Source organism: Eschscholzia californica, unplaced genomic scaffold (genome assembly GCF_041429995.1).
Source record: "Eschscholzia californica isolate CP2 unplaced genomic scaffold, dmEscCali1.0.p SCAF_4, whole genome shotgun sequence".
Classification (NCBI taxonomy): Eukaryota; Viridiplantae; Streptophyta; class Magnoliopsida; order Ranunculales; family Papaveraceae; genus Eschscholzia; species Eschscholzia californica.
This window is the reverse complement of record NW_028238461.1, coordinates 4,608,284-4,622,438: the sequence shown is the minus strand read 5'-3', so window position 1 is coordinate 4,622,438 and position 14,155 is coordinate 4,608,284. Positions and strand designations below refer to the sequence as shown.

Sequence of the window (14,155 nt, the reverse complement as noted above, 5' to 3'; positions counted from 1 at the left end):
TATTTTTTTAAATATTTTTTTTAAAAGAATGGTTTGAATGGATCGCTTCTTCATGTAAGTTGTTAGTATTCTATGATTTCTTACTTTTATAAAGTTGATTAACGACAACTTACTATTTCTCAATAGGATTATGATATCGAGATGAAAATATCAACGGCCACCAATTCAAAACGGTTTAAAAGATTCCCATTTGAGCATATTTTAGTCTGCAAATTACTAATATACCGACTGGTTAAGGTCGTCGGGCAATAGGTTTCGTTGAAAGGATCACTACTCATAAAGAAAGTTGCAAGGCTAAATACTCTTTGGTGATCCAAGCTTTAAAAGAACCCTCACTAGATAATGATTTCTTTTACTTGGTAAGCCTAATGTGAAAGCAGCAACCTGGTATGACACCATAACCAACAACCTCATCATATTGTCAAATGTTATGAGATACAGAGATAGCCTCTCTTACCAAATAGCAATTGCAGACATTAAAATACATCTTAAAACATTCAACATATATCGTATGAAAATTCGACTAAGTCTCTCTCTTTTTTCTCAACATGGTACACATATATATATATATATATATATATATATATATATATATATATATATATATCAATTGAATCGGTCGTGGGTGGACCGAATGCAAGTGGTAAACACAACCAAACCAATTTTAAAATGAAAAGAAACAGAGACTGATAAAGAAAAGAATGACAGATTCAACTTCTAAATTCATTTTATTACATGTTTGATTGTCTTCTATCAACAATTTAGAACACGTAAACTTATATTCTTACCTGCCTGTTTCCAACAGGTTCCTGATCATCATCACCAATCAACATTTTTCCCAATCCAGAGAGATAAATTAAGTAGTTATTTTGTTGATGAGGAATGGTGGGTTGATTTGAATTGAAGGAGTTACAGAGTAGTAGTAATAGGAGTTAGAAGAAGAAGAAGCGCGATTGAGTTGAACTGGTGGTTTAATCTCCTAATCATCCATTAATGGAAGTGGTTAAGATGCTACATATAATCTTGTTACTGGTATTCTGTAATTCTCTTGGACTACTTCAAGTAAACTCCACCACAGACAGTGGAGATGGTAAATTGCTCTGTTTATTCATTTGAATAGTACTAGTTAGTTTTATCGAAATATAATCTTTTCAAACATGGGGTCTGAGGCTATCTATTATGATTGATGATGTATTTTTTAAGTTGAAAAGTTTAATCAGAACTGACTCAAATCATTGTAATTTTGTTAATGTTCTTTCTATTAACAACTTCCTTATGTGATTCATTTGAGTTCAAACGATTCAAATGTTCAAAATTACATTGAATTGGAACGGAATCAATCCTCATAACTAGTGAATAGATCAACAAGTCATTGAAACAATAATTATCTCACTTACCCACATAAGAAGATCGTATACTATGAAACTTCTTGGCTTTATATAGGGGTTTTTTCGCCATTTAGTGTCGAAGAAAAAAGCTTCTATTTGAGCTTGTATAACTTGCAAAATCTTCAAGAAATAAGAAAGAACATCAAAATATAGCTATATCTGTTTTTATCAATTAGACGAAACGAAATCATGTAGGATAAAGAGTAAATACAAGTCATATTATGTTGGTGATACAGCTGCAGCGCTTAAATCGTTAAAGAATCAATGGCAGAACACACCACCAAGTTGGAACTTGAATGATCCTTGTGGACAGTGGGACGGAGTCAACTGCACCAACTCTAGGGTTACTTCATTGTGAGATACATTCTCCTTCATGTTCTATATATACAAGTTCACCATAATAAAATCATTTTTGCATGTGTATTATCTTTTCTACCTTCAATAATCTTTTTACGTTCCGTTCATTGGCATTTCTTAGGACATTATCGAGCATGAATATTGGAGGTACACTAAGTGGTGATATCGGGGTACTCTCTGAATTGATATCTTTGTAAGTTCTATCATTTCTTCTTATAGCAAAGTTAAACAAATAAAAGTATAAAAAATCCTAAAGTGTAATGCTAAATGGGGCTCTGTGTCGGAATTATCCCATATCGCTTAGGCACGTCGCACTCCGCATTTGGAAAGTGCAGTGCTAAATACGTCTATCTACAAGCCCAATTGGCGATGACTAGAGACGCCCTATGTATTATTAACCTGGTCACAAGTTCGCTTGTCGTCCATGTTGAACTATTCTCACATGACCTGTGTCATTCTTTGAACCTAGCACACGTCTTTATGTTGGGCACGATTAACTGTCTGACTTATCGTAGAACCTCATTCTGAAATACCGAAAAGATAAATCTCACCATCTTTAGAAACCTCGTTCACTACTTTAACTAATTGCATGAGTAAATATTGCTGCAGGGACCTGTCGTACAACCGTAATCTGAATGGTACTCTCACTGCACGGCTAGGAGATCTGAAAAAGCTAAAAATTCTGTAAGATTCATCATTAAGTATCTCAAAGAGAAGAAAAAGTGCAGTATTCACTTAATACTGCCTTAACTTTTGACGATTTATTCGCTTTTTTCCAATTTCAGGATTTTAGCTGGTTGTGGCTTCACTGGTAGCATACCCAAAGAATTAGGCAATCTAGCAAATATATCCTACTTGTAAGATCCAACTATAAATATAAAACAATCCACCTTTTGATTGTGTTGTTGAATGTGCACGTCTGCACGAATAAAACATCTGATACTTGTCTTTTTTAGTGCTCTCAACTCAAACATGTTTAGCGGTAGTATACCTCCGACCTTGGGTCGCCTTTCCGAAGTTTATTGGCTGGATATATCAGACAATCAGCTCACTGGATCTATCCCCGTGTCAACAAATACGGATCCGGGTTTAGACCTTCTCCTTAAGGCAAAGCACTTGTAAGTACTACAATTCTTCATTAACCTAATTTGTCATATAATATAGTTAATGTATGTACGTAACTACTCATTTGCAGTCATTTCAACAAGAACAAGCTGTCAGGTACGATTCCTTCGAAGCTTTTTAGCTCCGGCATGGTGCTAATACACATGTAAGATATTAACAAGAACTCAAGTTAATTATAAGCTTTTAATCCTCTTGATTTTATGTTTTGAGTGGTTCTTCTTTTTCCGACAGACTATTTGATGGAAACCAGTTCACTGGATCCATTCCAGACACAATTGGACTCATTCGAACTCTTGAGGCTGTGTGAGTACTCATCTATAGTAACACTTGCTAATGTCCTTGTATATCGTAAGAGTCTATTATAATTTCTCTTGTTTGGGTTGGTTCTTATGTAAATTTCTTTTCTTGAAAAGGCGACTTGATAGGAACCTTCTGAGCGGATCTATTCCGTCCAATATTAACAATCTCACGAGCCTCAATGAACTGTGAGCTTCTCCTTTTTAACTCTTCGAAATCGTAAGGATATCACAACAAGTTGAAATTCAATAACAAATATTTTTTGTACATTCTTTCTAGGCATCTGGCGAACAATAATCTAGTAGGTGCTGTACCTGATCTAACTGGAATGAATTCGCTCAACTACGTGTAAGAAGAAACACACAAGAGTTCTGAATTGCCGGCTCGAATTTAGCTTATTTTTCTTGCTATAACTAATGTTAATCCAAACTGACGAAAAGTCTGGTTTGTTTGAATCACAAGGGACTTGAGCAACAACTCATTCACTTTGTCATCCGATGCCCCGAAATGGTTCACAACTATACAAACTCTCAATACCCTGTGAGTTTTCTAAATAACCCACTTGAGATATTACACTCTGAGCATTTCCTTGAACTTGTCCTGATTAACTTCACTTGTTGTTGTGATGGAACAGAGCAATTCAAAGGGGAAGCCTTCAGGGAACTGTACCACAAAAGCTCTTCAGCCTTCCACAGCTACAAACAGTGTAAGTTAAGCCATAGTGGATGAAATGAATTATTTTATAATGATTCCAAAGCTAAGAAGAAAAGGCGAAGAAGATTATTTTCGGTAAAAAATAGAAGTATATTTTAATTTTTGCGTACCTGCATCAGGAATCTGAAGGACAACCGGTTTAATGGTACTCTAGACATGGGCACCGGCATAAGTCAACAACTGCAGCTTGTCAATTTGCAGAACAATAGTATTGGCACTGTGAATTTGGGTTCGGGTTACTCAAACCAGTTAATGTGAGTGTTAACAAACATTTGTTTATTATTGTTGTCTTTCTGGAAAGAGTCCAACGCCGATAAAGGGAAGTCTCGTGATCAACATTATAATATTTGACGGTCTCTTGACTCATTACGATTTGGTTTTGAGTTGAATGCCCACAAACTTAACATAGTAGTAGAACATGACCCACATGTAATAGGCCAAGTGGTCGCATGTACTCCACATCACTCGTCAAAAGACACGTATTAGGCTAAGGCGTCGTGTTAGAATAGGGCCTCTACACTCATTGTCAATAGGTTTTGAGTTGAATGTCTAGAAACATAGCATGATATCAGAGCTAGACCCCAAGGTCACACGTTCTCCACGTCATCCACCAAAAGACACGTGTTAGGCTTAAATAATGTCACACGTGGAGAGCGTGTGAGAATGGGGTCTCTCCACTCATTCCCAATCGGTTTTAAGTTGGATATCGGAAAACGTAACAGACTCCAATGTATTGTTGTTAGCTAACCATTTACTTCTCCTGAATCAATCTACTGCAGACTTGTGGGAAACCCGGTGTGTGATGGTACTCTCGCAAACACCAACTTCTGCAAGGATCAGCAAACGAACAAAAAGCCATATTCGACAAGTCTGGAACAATGTGGGACTAAATCTTGCCCCAGTGATCAAAAGCTCAGCCCTGTTTGCACGTGCGCTTATCCATACGAAGGGACTATATTTTTTAGAGCACCCTTCTTTAGTGATATTAGCAATGCCACTCTGTTTCGCTCACTTGAAACGAGCATGCCAAATTCTCTTGGCTTACCTTTTGGTTCCATTTACCTTGATAACCCTTTCTTCAATATGGATAACTACCTTCAGATTCACTTGAGTATCTTTCCATCTGGTAATAATAAGTATTTTACCAGACTGGAAATTACGTTGATTGGGAATTCTCTGAGTAAAAATACTTTTAAGCCTCCTCCTTTGTTTGGTCCATACTACTTCATTGCATCACAAATACCTTATGTTTTCGCAGGTAAGAATCAAATCTTTACTAGTTAAGAGATTTTGACTTATTTCCCGAAATTGGATTGACGAAAGATCAAAATTTTTTCAGGGGTACCTGGACATGGAATGAAGAAAGGTGTGATTATCGGAATATCGATTGGCTCTGCTATTCTGATCCTTGTACTAGTAGCCGTTGCAGTCTATGCCATACGACAAAAGAAGCGTGCAGAAAAAGCAGTTCTAATGAGTAAACCATTTGGTAATGTGTAACCATTCATAAGAATACGATTGAGATACATCAATTCAAAAGAATTGAAAATTTTTCTACATCAATTGGCTAATTTAACTTTGTTATCTACTTTCCAGCATCTTGGGTTCCAAGTGGAACAGATAGTGGTGGAGCACCACAACTAAAAGGAGCTAGATGGTTTCCTTTCGATGATTTAAAAAAATGTACCAACAACTTCTCGGATAACAACGAACTTGGAGTCGGGGGATATGGGAAAGTGAGCATCTATTTCTTAAAATTTCTCTCAGCTGTTGTTGAAATCTCTATACCTTTATTGAACATCTTCATATTCTCTACAGGTTTATAAAGGAATACTTCAAGATGGGCAAGTAGTAGCAATAAAAAGAGCACAACGAGGATCTATGCAAGGAGCGAATGAGTTCAAGACCGAAATTGAGCTACTTTCGAGAGTTCATCACAAGAATCTTGTTGCTCTCGTCGGTTTTTGTTTTGAACAAGGAGAACAAATGTTGGTCTATGAATTTATGCCGAAAGGAACTCTAAGAGAAGCCTTGACCGGTATGCTCTTCAACCACATATTTTTTAGCTAAACCTCTCCACTTCTGCTTATTTTGTTTTGATGGGATTTTGAATATGTGATCTGAATAATTGTAGGGAGATCCGGCATTTTTCTGGATTGGAAGAAGAGACTTCAAGTTGCACTAGGATCGGCTAGCGGGCTGGCATATCTTCATGAGCTTGCTGACCCACCCATTATACACAGAGATATTAAGTCTGCCAATATTCTATTAGATGAAAAACTGACAGCAAAGGTTGCAGATTTTGGCTTGTCTAAGCTAGTAGACGATACCGAAAAGGGGCATGTCTCTACTCAAGTTAAAGGCACACTTGTGAGTATTTTTCTCATTATGAATACCTATCCAGCACGCCGAGACGAGACATGTCTAAATATGCTCTATCTTGTTGTTACAGGGTTATATGGATCCAGAATATTTCATGACTAACCAATTAACAGAGAAGAGTGATACTTATAGCTTTGGTGTTGTAATGCTTGAACTAATAACAGCTAGACAACCAATAGAGAAGGGCAAGTACATCGTTCGGGAGGTAAAGTTGTTAATGGATGAGAATGACGAATATTACGGCATAATGGAGCTAATGGATCCAAATATCCGAAATGTTGGAAATCTTATTGGTTTTAGAAGGTTTTTAGAGTTGTCGATGAAATGTGTTGAAGAATTAGCGGTGAACCGTCCAACTATGAAAGATATGGTCAAAGAGTTTGAAGCTATACTACAAAATGATGGATTAAACACAAACTCAACTTCACCATCAACATCAGGTACAGATTTCGGAAATGCAAGTGGAGTCTCAGTACATCCATATAAAAATATGTCGAGAAAGGAAATAACATTTAACAGCGATTTCTTCAATTCGAGTGATAGCTATGGATTCTCATCAACCAAAGTGGAACCCAAGTAAAAGAAAACATTCTTCTTCTTATTTACCTTTTCGTGTCATAGATAATTTTTGCGCTTATGATATTGGTTTTCATGTAAGAGAAAAATGTTTGCTATTGTGATTTTTTTTTTTTTTCGAAAAACAGCATAGGAAATGAACTTGTATCAAAATCCTACATGTTTAATTTTGTTGATTTCTCTCTCACTCTCACATGAAGCTAACTCATTTTAATTTGCCCTCTTCTAATTAACTCAGTCGTTCCGTCACCAAGGAATAGACTAAACCTATGTAAGATGAACATTGGTATACATTGACCTAAAGATACAACAACTAAAACAATATCAAAACTATTTTAGGATGGTCCAGACCAACCTTCTGGACTGCTAGTGATATTGTCCGCTTCGGCACTTATGGGCCTCACCGATGTAAAGGCCTCATTAGGGAAGTGTGATTAATCTCTTAAGAGGAGCACCACACTCCGTCTCACCACCGATGTGGATTGATATACAACACACCCTCCCAAGACCAAATCATAGTAGAGTGAATCGTGTTGATAACGTGTTGTAGGATGGTGCAGACCAGCTTTCTAAACTACTAGTGATACTGTCTACTTTGACACTTCTAGACCTCACTGTTTTAAAAAGGTCACACTAGGGAAGGGTGTTTAACCTCTTAAGAGGAGCACCACGCTCCGTCACACCACCTATGTGGGACTGATTTACAGCAAAAACAGGGATATTGTACTATATATATTTGACCACAAACTTACACATGGGTGTTTTTCAAATGTGTGGTTTGTTAGACATAACTTTTGACCACATTTATAATCATAAAAACTATTTGACCTATTCCAACGGGGGGAGAGAGAAACAAGGACAATGACTAGTTTTTAGGCAAACTTACTGTAATAACAAATTTTCATGAAGGTATAAAAGATGATCAAATTACAAACATTCAATTCACAACCTTCAGAGTTATCAATATAACTCTTCAAGGTAGTCTTGTTTACCAAATAAGTATATACATCTAGGAAGGGGGTGAGGAGCCATAGCTAGATATTAATTATGGCTGCAAGAATTTCAATTCTTGCATTGATCTTGTGCCTATTAGGTACTGTTAGGGTTTGGGCTGAAGACCCATACCTGTTTTTCACATGGAATATCACCTATGGTACTATCTCTCCTCTTGGGGTGCCCCAACAAGCCATTCTCATAAACAACCAATTCCCTGGACCTAACATCAACTCCACCACCAACAACAATATCGTCATTAACGTCTTCAACAACCTTGACGAGCCGTTCCTCCTTACCTGGAACGGTATCCAGCACAGGAAGAATTCATGGCAAGATGGTTTGCCAGGCACCAACTGCCCTATTCCACCAGGAAGCAACTTCACCTATCATTTTCAGGTGAAGGATCAAATTGGTAGCTACATTTATTTTCCTAGCATGGGTATGCATAGAGCTGTTGGTGGTTTTGGTGGTCTTAGGGTCAATAGCCGGCTCCTCATCCCCGTTCCTTTCGCTGATCCTGAAGACGATTATACCGTCCTCATTGGTGATTGGTACACTAGTAGCCACACCACTCTCAAGAAGATTTTGGACAGCGGTCGATCTATCAATAGGCCCGATGGTGTTCTCATTAATGGTAAGTCCGGTAATGGTACTGACAAGAATGAACCTCAATTCACCATGAAAGCAGGCAAGACTTACAGGTACAGGATTTGCAATGTTGGAATCAAGACCTCTTTGAATTTTAGGATTCAAGGTCATACCATGAAGTTGGTTGAGATGGATGGTTCTCACACTGTTCAGAATGAGTATAAGTCCCTCGACATTCATGTCGGTCAGTGCTTATCTGTGTTGGTTACAGCTGACCAAGAGCCAAAAGATTATTATATGGTGGCATCAACCAGATTCATCAAGCAAGTCCTTACCGCCACCGGCATTATCCGATACGAAAATGCCAAAGCTCCCCCATCTCCTGAGCTTCCTGAGCCACCCACTGGCATCTTATTCTCACTCAACCAGTTCCGTTCCTTCAGGTGGAACCTTACAGCTAGCGCTGCCCGTCCTAACCCGCAAGGTTCTTATCATTATGGTGGAATCAACATTACCCGCACCATTAAGATCGTAAACTCAGCTTCCACCGTTGATGGGAAGCTCCGTTACGCCATTAATGGTGTCTCGCACACTAACCCAGACACTCCTCTCAAGCTTGCTGAATACTATGAAGCCCCTGATAAGGTATTCAAGTACAATCTCATTTCGGACGATCCCACACCAGAGAGTGCTGATAAGATAACCATTGCACCAAATGTTCTCAACGCAACATTCCGTGACTTCGTGGAGATAATATTCCAAAACAACGAGAAGTCAATCCAATCATGGCATTTGGATGGGTACTCATTCTTTGCCGTAGCCATTGAAGCTGGGAAGTGGACACCGGAGAAGAGAAAGAACTACAACTTGCTTGATGCAGTGAGCAGGCATTCCATTCAGGTCTACCCAGGTTGTTGGGCAGCCATAATGCTTACCTTTGACAACTCTGGAATGTGGAATTTAAGGTCTAACCTTTGGGAAAGGAACTACTTAGGACAACAAATGTACTTCAGTGTACTCTCACCGGCTCGGTCACTCAGAGACGAATACAATGTTCCCGACAACGTCGAACTTTGTGGTGTTGTTAAGAATCTGCCTAAGCCCGCTCCTTACACCATCTAAAAAGAATAAAATCAAAGAGGTGTAAGATTATATTTTGAACTTAAATGGTGAATATAGAGTTTGTATAAGAGAGAAAAATGAGAGACATGCATTAAGAAGGTTGTAAGGGTTGGAGGAAGGAAGAAAATGAGAAAGTTGTACCAATTAAACACATGAAATAAATGTAATAGAAGGACTTGGTAATTTCATAAATGCTTTTTTCTATTAAGATAATTTTTCTCCTTTTAAACCTAATGTTGCTTACTGTTTAGGTCATCTCTGTTGGTAGCTTGCTAGGTTCTTAGCCATAACTGTTGGTGGTGAAGAAGATAATTGAAAGAGATTATATATTTCTATCGATGGATATTGCCGTAAACATGAGATATATTACCAATTAATACAGGTTGTGCCTCACAAAGCAATTCGAGTGGATACATCCTGAAGCCATTACCCAACACAAGGAACCTCGAGCACTCCAGAAGTCCAAGCATATACAGAGGAAGTACCACGTGATTAGATAAATCACATAAAGGAAGGATGTGGAAGTTTGCAAAGTACACACGGATGGAAATGTGACAAATCCGTTGACTTAACCATTACCCTAACGGACCCAATCATGAAAGTCATACCAATGGTATAGGTATAAAGCGCATTGGAGAATGGCTTTAAAGTGTAATTTAAATTCATCAAGAAAGTTTATTCATTTCAATTACTAGCATTTGTTATCAGAAATAAAATTATTTCGGCGTTTCACTTTGGTTCGCAATTGAATGACAGTCCAAAATAATGGATAAGTTCCAAAAAGGATCGTCGAATACGTGATTTGATTAATGAAACTCTATTGAGTGAACTTGGAGTTATACGTTATTCCTTTCCTTAGCCTACGTTATTAATATTGACAATAATGACTTACAAATACTAGCATGTGAGATTGAGTGATGGCGCAGTTTCATGGGCTATATGAGTAGGAGTTTTCAAGTCAAGTAAAAGGGTGTATGATTGGACAATATACACTAGATAATCCTCCATGAGTTATCCAAGAACTGAATGTCATTAGGACTCTCATTGTCAATTTGAGTCGATTCATAAAGAGGTTGGCTATTCCGCCTATCTTATGTAAGGAATGTCACACTTTGGGTCCGTAAAATGTCGCGCTGTAAAAGGAGGCAATAAAGTCGAATACCAGTTACGGCATAAGAGACATGAAGGTAAACTGGAGTACAAGAATAGATTATATCCTGTAATTTAAAAATAGGGTTAATATTTTCAGGCCTCTTGAAAATTAGCGACTGGAAATGGATGGTCATGCTCAAATGGACTAAAGAGTTAATCATTTGTTTTGACAATTGAACTCAAATTCAAGGAAAATCTGGAAGGAAGATGACGATGTATCATCTTGCCTGATTTTTAAGATGAGATACTAAGCGACAAGTGAATCGAGCATTTCACTTGTTTTGGGACAAGTGGGAGATTGAAGGAGGTACAGTAGAAGACCGACTGAATATTGCACAAGGGTCTGGCAAACAAGCAAAGTGTTGGGCCTAAGGGGGCTTGCGTGGCCAAATATTAGTGTTGAGCCAAATATTGGTCAGCCTTGACCAACCGACTGGTTGACTTCGATGACATGTGTCGTATCCCTGAATACGTATGAGTGAGACCTTGACGAAACCAACAGAGAGATGGACCCGAAAGAACTTCGTTATATGAGCTCTAACATGGGAGGTTGGTACATTTCTTAGGCACTTTGAGCTCTTTTATGAATTAAAGACCAGCAAAAGGGTGGATCCGAGTCAACACTGCAACCTTAGTCCTGGAAAAGGAAGGGTGTGCAGAAGTATGCTCGGCACTTGAGCTCCACTGTGTCTGAAAGAAATGCCAGTTAAGTGGGAAGCTAAATAATGTCGAGTATTCGCTGGCCTTATCTCAATGTACGATATATCCGCTATGATAAAATAGACCTCAAAGTGCCCTGCAACTGACCTCCTTTAAACCATTGATTCACCATCGTCGTGCAAGCCTATATAAACAACACAGGTTTACTCTGAAAATTGATCTCACCTTTTACCCTTCGACTATTGACTTACAACCTACAACACTGAACTGACCTGAGCGTCTTTACAGGTACCCCGGCCCACTATCTTCTCACCGATGTGAGGAAAAAACAATATCTTAAAAGTACAAAGACGGTTTCAGAGAAGCCACTTTCCGACATTATCAGAACCAATCTAAGGTTGGCTGCTATTACAACATCTTTTAAGAGTTCTTTGATGTAAGGCACTTGTTCGTGCTCGTTGGTGCAGCCTCCCTTGTCAATATATTACCACTTAAAAAAAAGTGAGCTAATTAAAATTTTCAAGAAGTAATATATATGAGTGAAATCAATATAAAAAAGTAATAAAGTCATGAGCTGATTAAAAAAAGCTAATTAGTTTTGAATGAGGAACAACTGTAACAAATAGAAGCAGTTCCTTAGTGACACAACCCTCCTGTTACATTTCTTCCATGCCTGATTATTACAAGTTTAAGTTCCTTCCCTCCCTCTTACAAATCACAACCCTCTCAATGTCTCTCTTATTCAAACTCTCTCTATTCACCTTAAAATTACAAAATATGAGCATAGAAAAATTACATCATTATAAAAAAACAACCTTTTACTTAGATGGTGTAAGGAGCTGGTTTAGGCAGACCCTTCACAACACCGCAAATTTCGACGTTATCGGGAACGTTATATTCGTCTCTGAGTGACCGAGCCGGTGAGAGTACGCTGAAGTACATTTGTTGCCCTAAGTAGTTCCTTTCCCAAAGGTTAGACCTTAAATTCCACATTCCAGAGTTGTCAAAGGTAAGCATTATGGCTGCCCAACAACCAGGGTAGACCTGAATGGAGTGCCTACTCACTGCATCAAGCAAGTTGTAGTTCTTTCTCTTCTCTGGTGTCCACTTCCCGGCTTCAATGGCTACGGCGAAGAACGAGTACCCATCTAAGTGCCATGACTGGATTGACTTTTCGTCATTTTGGAATATTATCTCCACGAAGTCACGGAATGTTGCGTTCAGTACATTTGGTGCAATGGTTATCTTATCAGCACTCTCTGGTGTGGGATCGTCCGAAATGAGATTGTACTTAAATACCTTTTCGGGGACTTCATAGTATTCAGCAAGTTTGAGAGGGGTGTCGGGGTTAGTGTGTGAGACACCATTGATGGCGTAGCGAAGCTTACCATCGACAGTGGAAGCAGAGTTCACAAGCTTAATGGTGCGGGTAATGTTGATACTACCATAATGGTAAGAGCCTTGTGGGTTAGGACGAGCAGCGCTGGCTGTAAGGTTCCACCGGAAGGAACGGAACTGGTTGAGTGAGAATAAGATGCCAGTGGGTGGCTCAGGAAGCTCAGGAGATGGGGGAGCTTTGGCATTTTCGTATCGGATAATGCCGGTGGCAGTAATGACTTGCTTGATGAATCTGGTAGAGGCCACCATATAATAATCTTTTGGCTCCTGGTCAGCTGTAACCAACACAGATAAACACTGACCTACGTGAATGTCGAGGGACTTGTAGTCGTTCTGAACAGTGTGAGAACCATCCATCTCAACCAACTTCATGGTGTGGCCTTGTATCCTAAAGTTCAAAGATGTCTTTATCCCAACATTGCAAATCCTGTACCTGTAAGTCTTGCCTGCCTTCATGGTGAATTGAGGTTCATTCTTGTCGGTACCATTACCAGACTTACCGTTAATGAGAACACCATCGGGCCTATTGATGGACCGACCGCTATCCAAAGTCTTCTTGAGGGTGGTATGGCTACTAGTGTACCAATCACCAATGAGGACAGTATAATCGTCTTCAGGATCAGCGAAGGGAACGGGGATGAGGAGCCGGCTATTAACCCTAAGACCACCGAAACCACCGACAGCTCTATGCATACCCATGCTGGGAAAATAAATGTAGCTACCAATTTGATCCTTCACCTGAAAATGATAGGTAAAGTTGCTTCCTGGTGGAATAGGGCAGTTGGTGCCTGGCATACCGTCTTGCCATGAATTCTTCCTGTGCTGGATACCGTTCCAGGTAAGGAGGAACGGCTCGTCAAGGTTGTTAAAGACGTTAATGACGATATTGTTGTTGGTGGTGGAGTTGATGTTAGGGCCAGGGAATTGGTTGTTTATGAGAATAGCTTGTTGGGGTACCCCAAGAGGAGAGATGGTACCATATGTGATATTCCATGTGAAAAACAGGTATGGATCTTCAGCCCAAACCCTAACAGTACCTGATAAACAGCATGAGAAGAAGAAAAAGATGAGAAATCTTACAGGGACAGTCATCTCCTTTTCTGTCTCTTCTTGATGGAAGGAATTCTTGTAATGAAGAAACCTCTTGAATTTGACTAACTTTTATATCATGAGAGTTTGTTAAACAAGAAGATCCATTAAAATGCATGAACTTCTCAATGGTTGTCCTTGCTTTTCTCTCCATGTTTCTCTCATTTTGACTCCTTCTCCTCTCTCTTCTGTCTTGTCAATTTTGGGAAAAAGATCAAGAACTATGAACCATAAAGAAACTATGTCATAACTGAAATGTTTAATTGTCACTAACTATGTCATAACTGATTTATTTATTGATGTGATCATAG

At 38.8% G+C, this 14,155-nt stretch overlaps 3 protein-coding genes across 3 annotated transcripts; 2 read left to right on the top strand and 1 right to left on the bottom strand.

Moving 5' to 3' along the window:
* The first annotated feature begins 462 nt into the window (after positions 1-462).
* Positions 463-7,026, top strand: LOC147541827 (leucine-rich repeat receptor protein kinase HPCA1-like). Its single transcript, XM_086672946.1, has 19 exons — positions 463-1,090; positions 1,625-1,742; positions 1,867-1,938; positions 2,355-2,429; positions 2,531-2,602; positions 2,702-2,863; positions 2,941-3,015; positions 3,102-3,173; positions 3,284-3,355; positions 3,447-3,515; positions 3,630-3,707; positions 3,802-3,873; positions 4,001-4,135; positions 4,661-5,139; positions 5,221-5,370; positions 5,478-5,617; positions 5,700-5,919; positions 6,016-6,251; positions 6,334-7,026. Exons 1-19 carry the CDS (start codon positions 994-996, stop codon positions 6,841-6,843), a joined length of 2,904 nt encoding a protein of 967 aa, XP_086529072.1. The 5' UTR covers positions 463-993; the 3' UTR covers positions 6,844-7,026.
* A 742-nt stretch (positions 7,027-7,768) lies between these two features.
* Positions 7,769-9,737, top strand: LOC147541826 (L-ascorbate oxidase homolog). The gene has a single exon (XM_086636259.1). The coding sequence runs from the start codon at positions 7,887-7,889 to the stop codon at positions 9,543-9,545; it is 1,659 nt and encodes a 552-aa protein (XP_086492385.1). The 5' UTR covers positions 7,769-7,886; the 3' UTR covers positions 9,546-9,737.
* A 2,256-nt stretch (positions 9,738-11,993) lies between these two features.
* Positions 11,994-13,919, bottom strand: LOC147541825 (L-ascorbate oxidase homolog). Its single transcript, XM_086635262.1, has one exon. The coding sequence runs from the start codon at positions 13,845-13,847 to the stop codon at positions 12,180-12,182; it is 1,668 nt and encodes a 555-aa protein (XP_086491388.1). The 5' UTR covers positions 13,848-13,919; the 3' UTR covers positions 11,994-12,179.
* Positions 13,920-14,155: the final 236 nt, after the last annotated feature.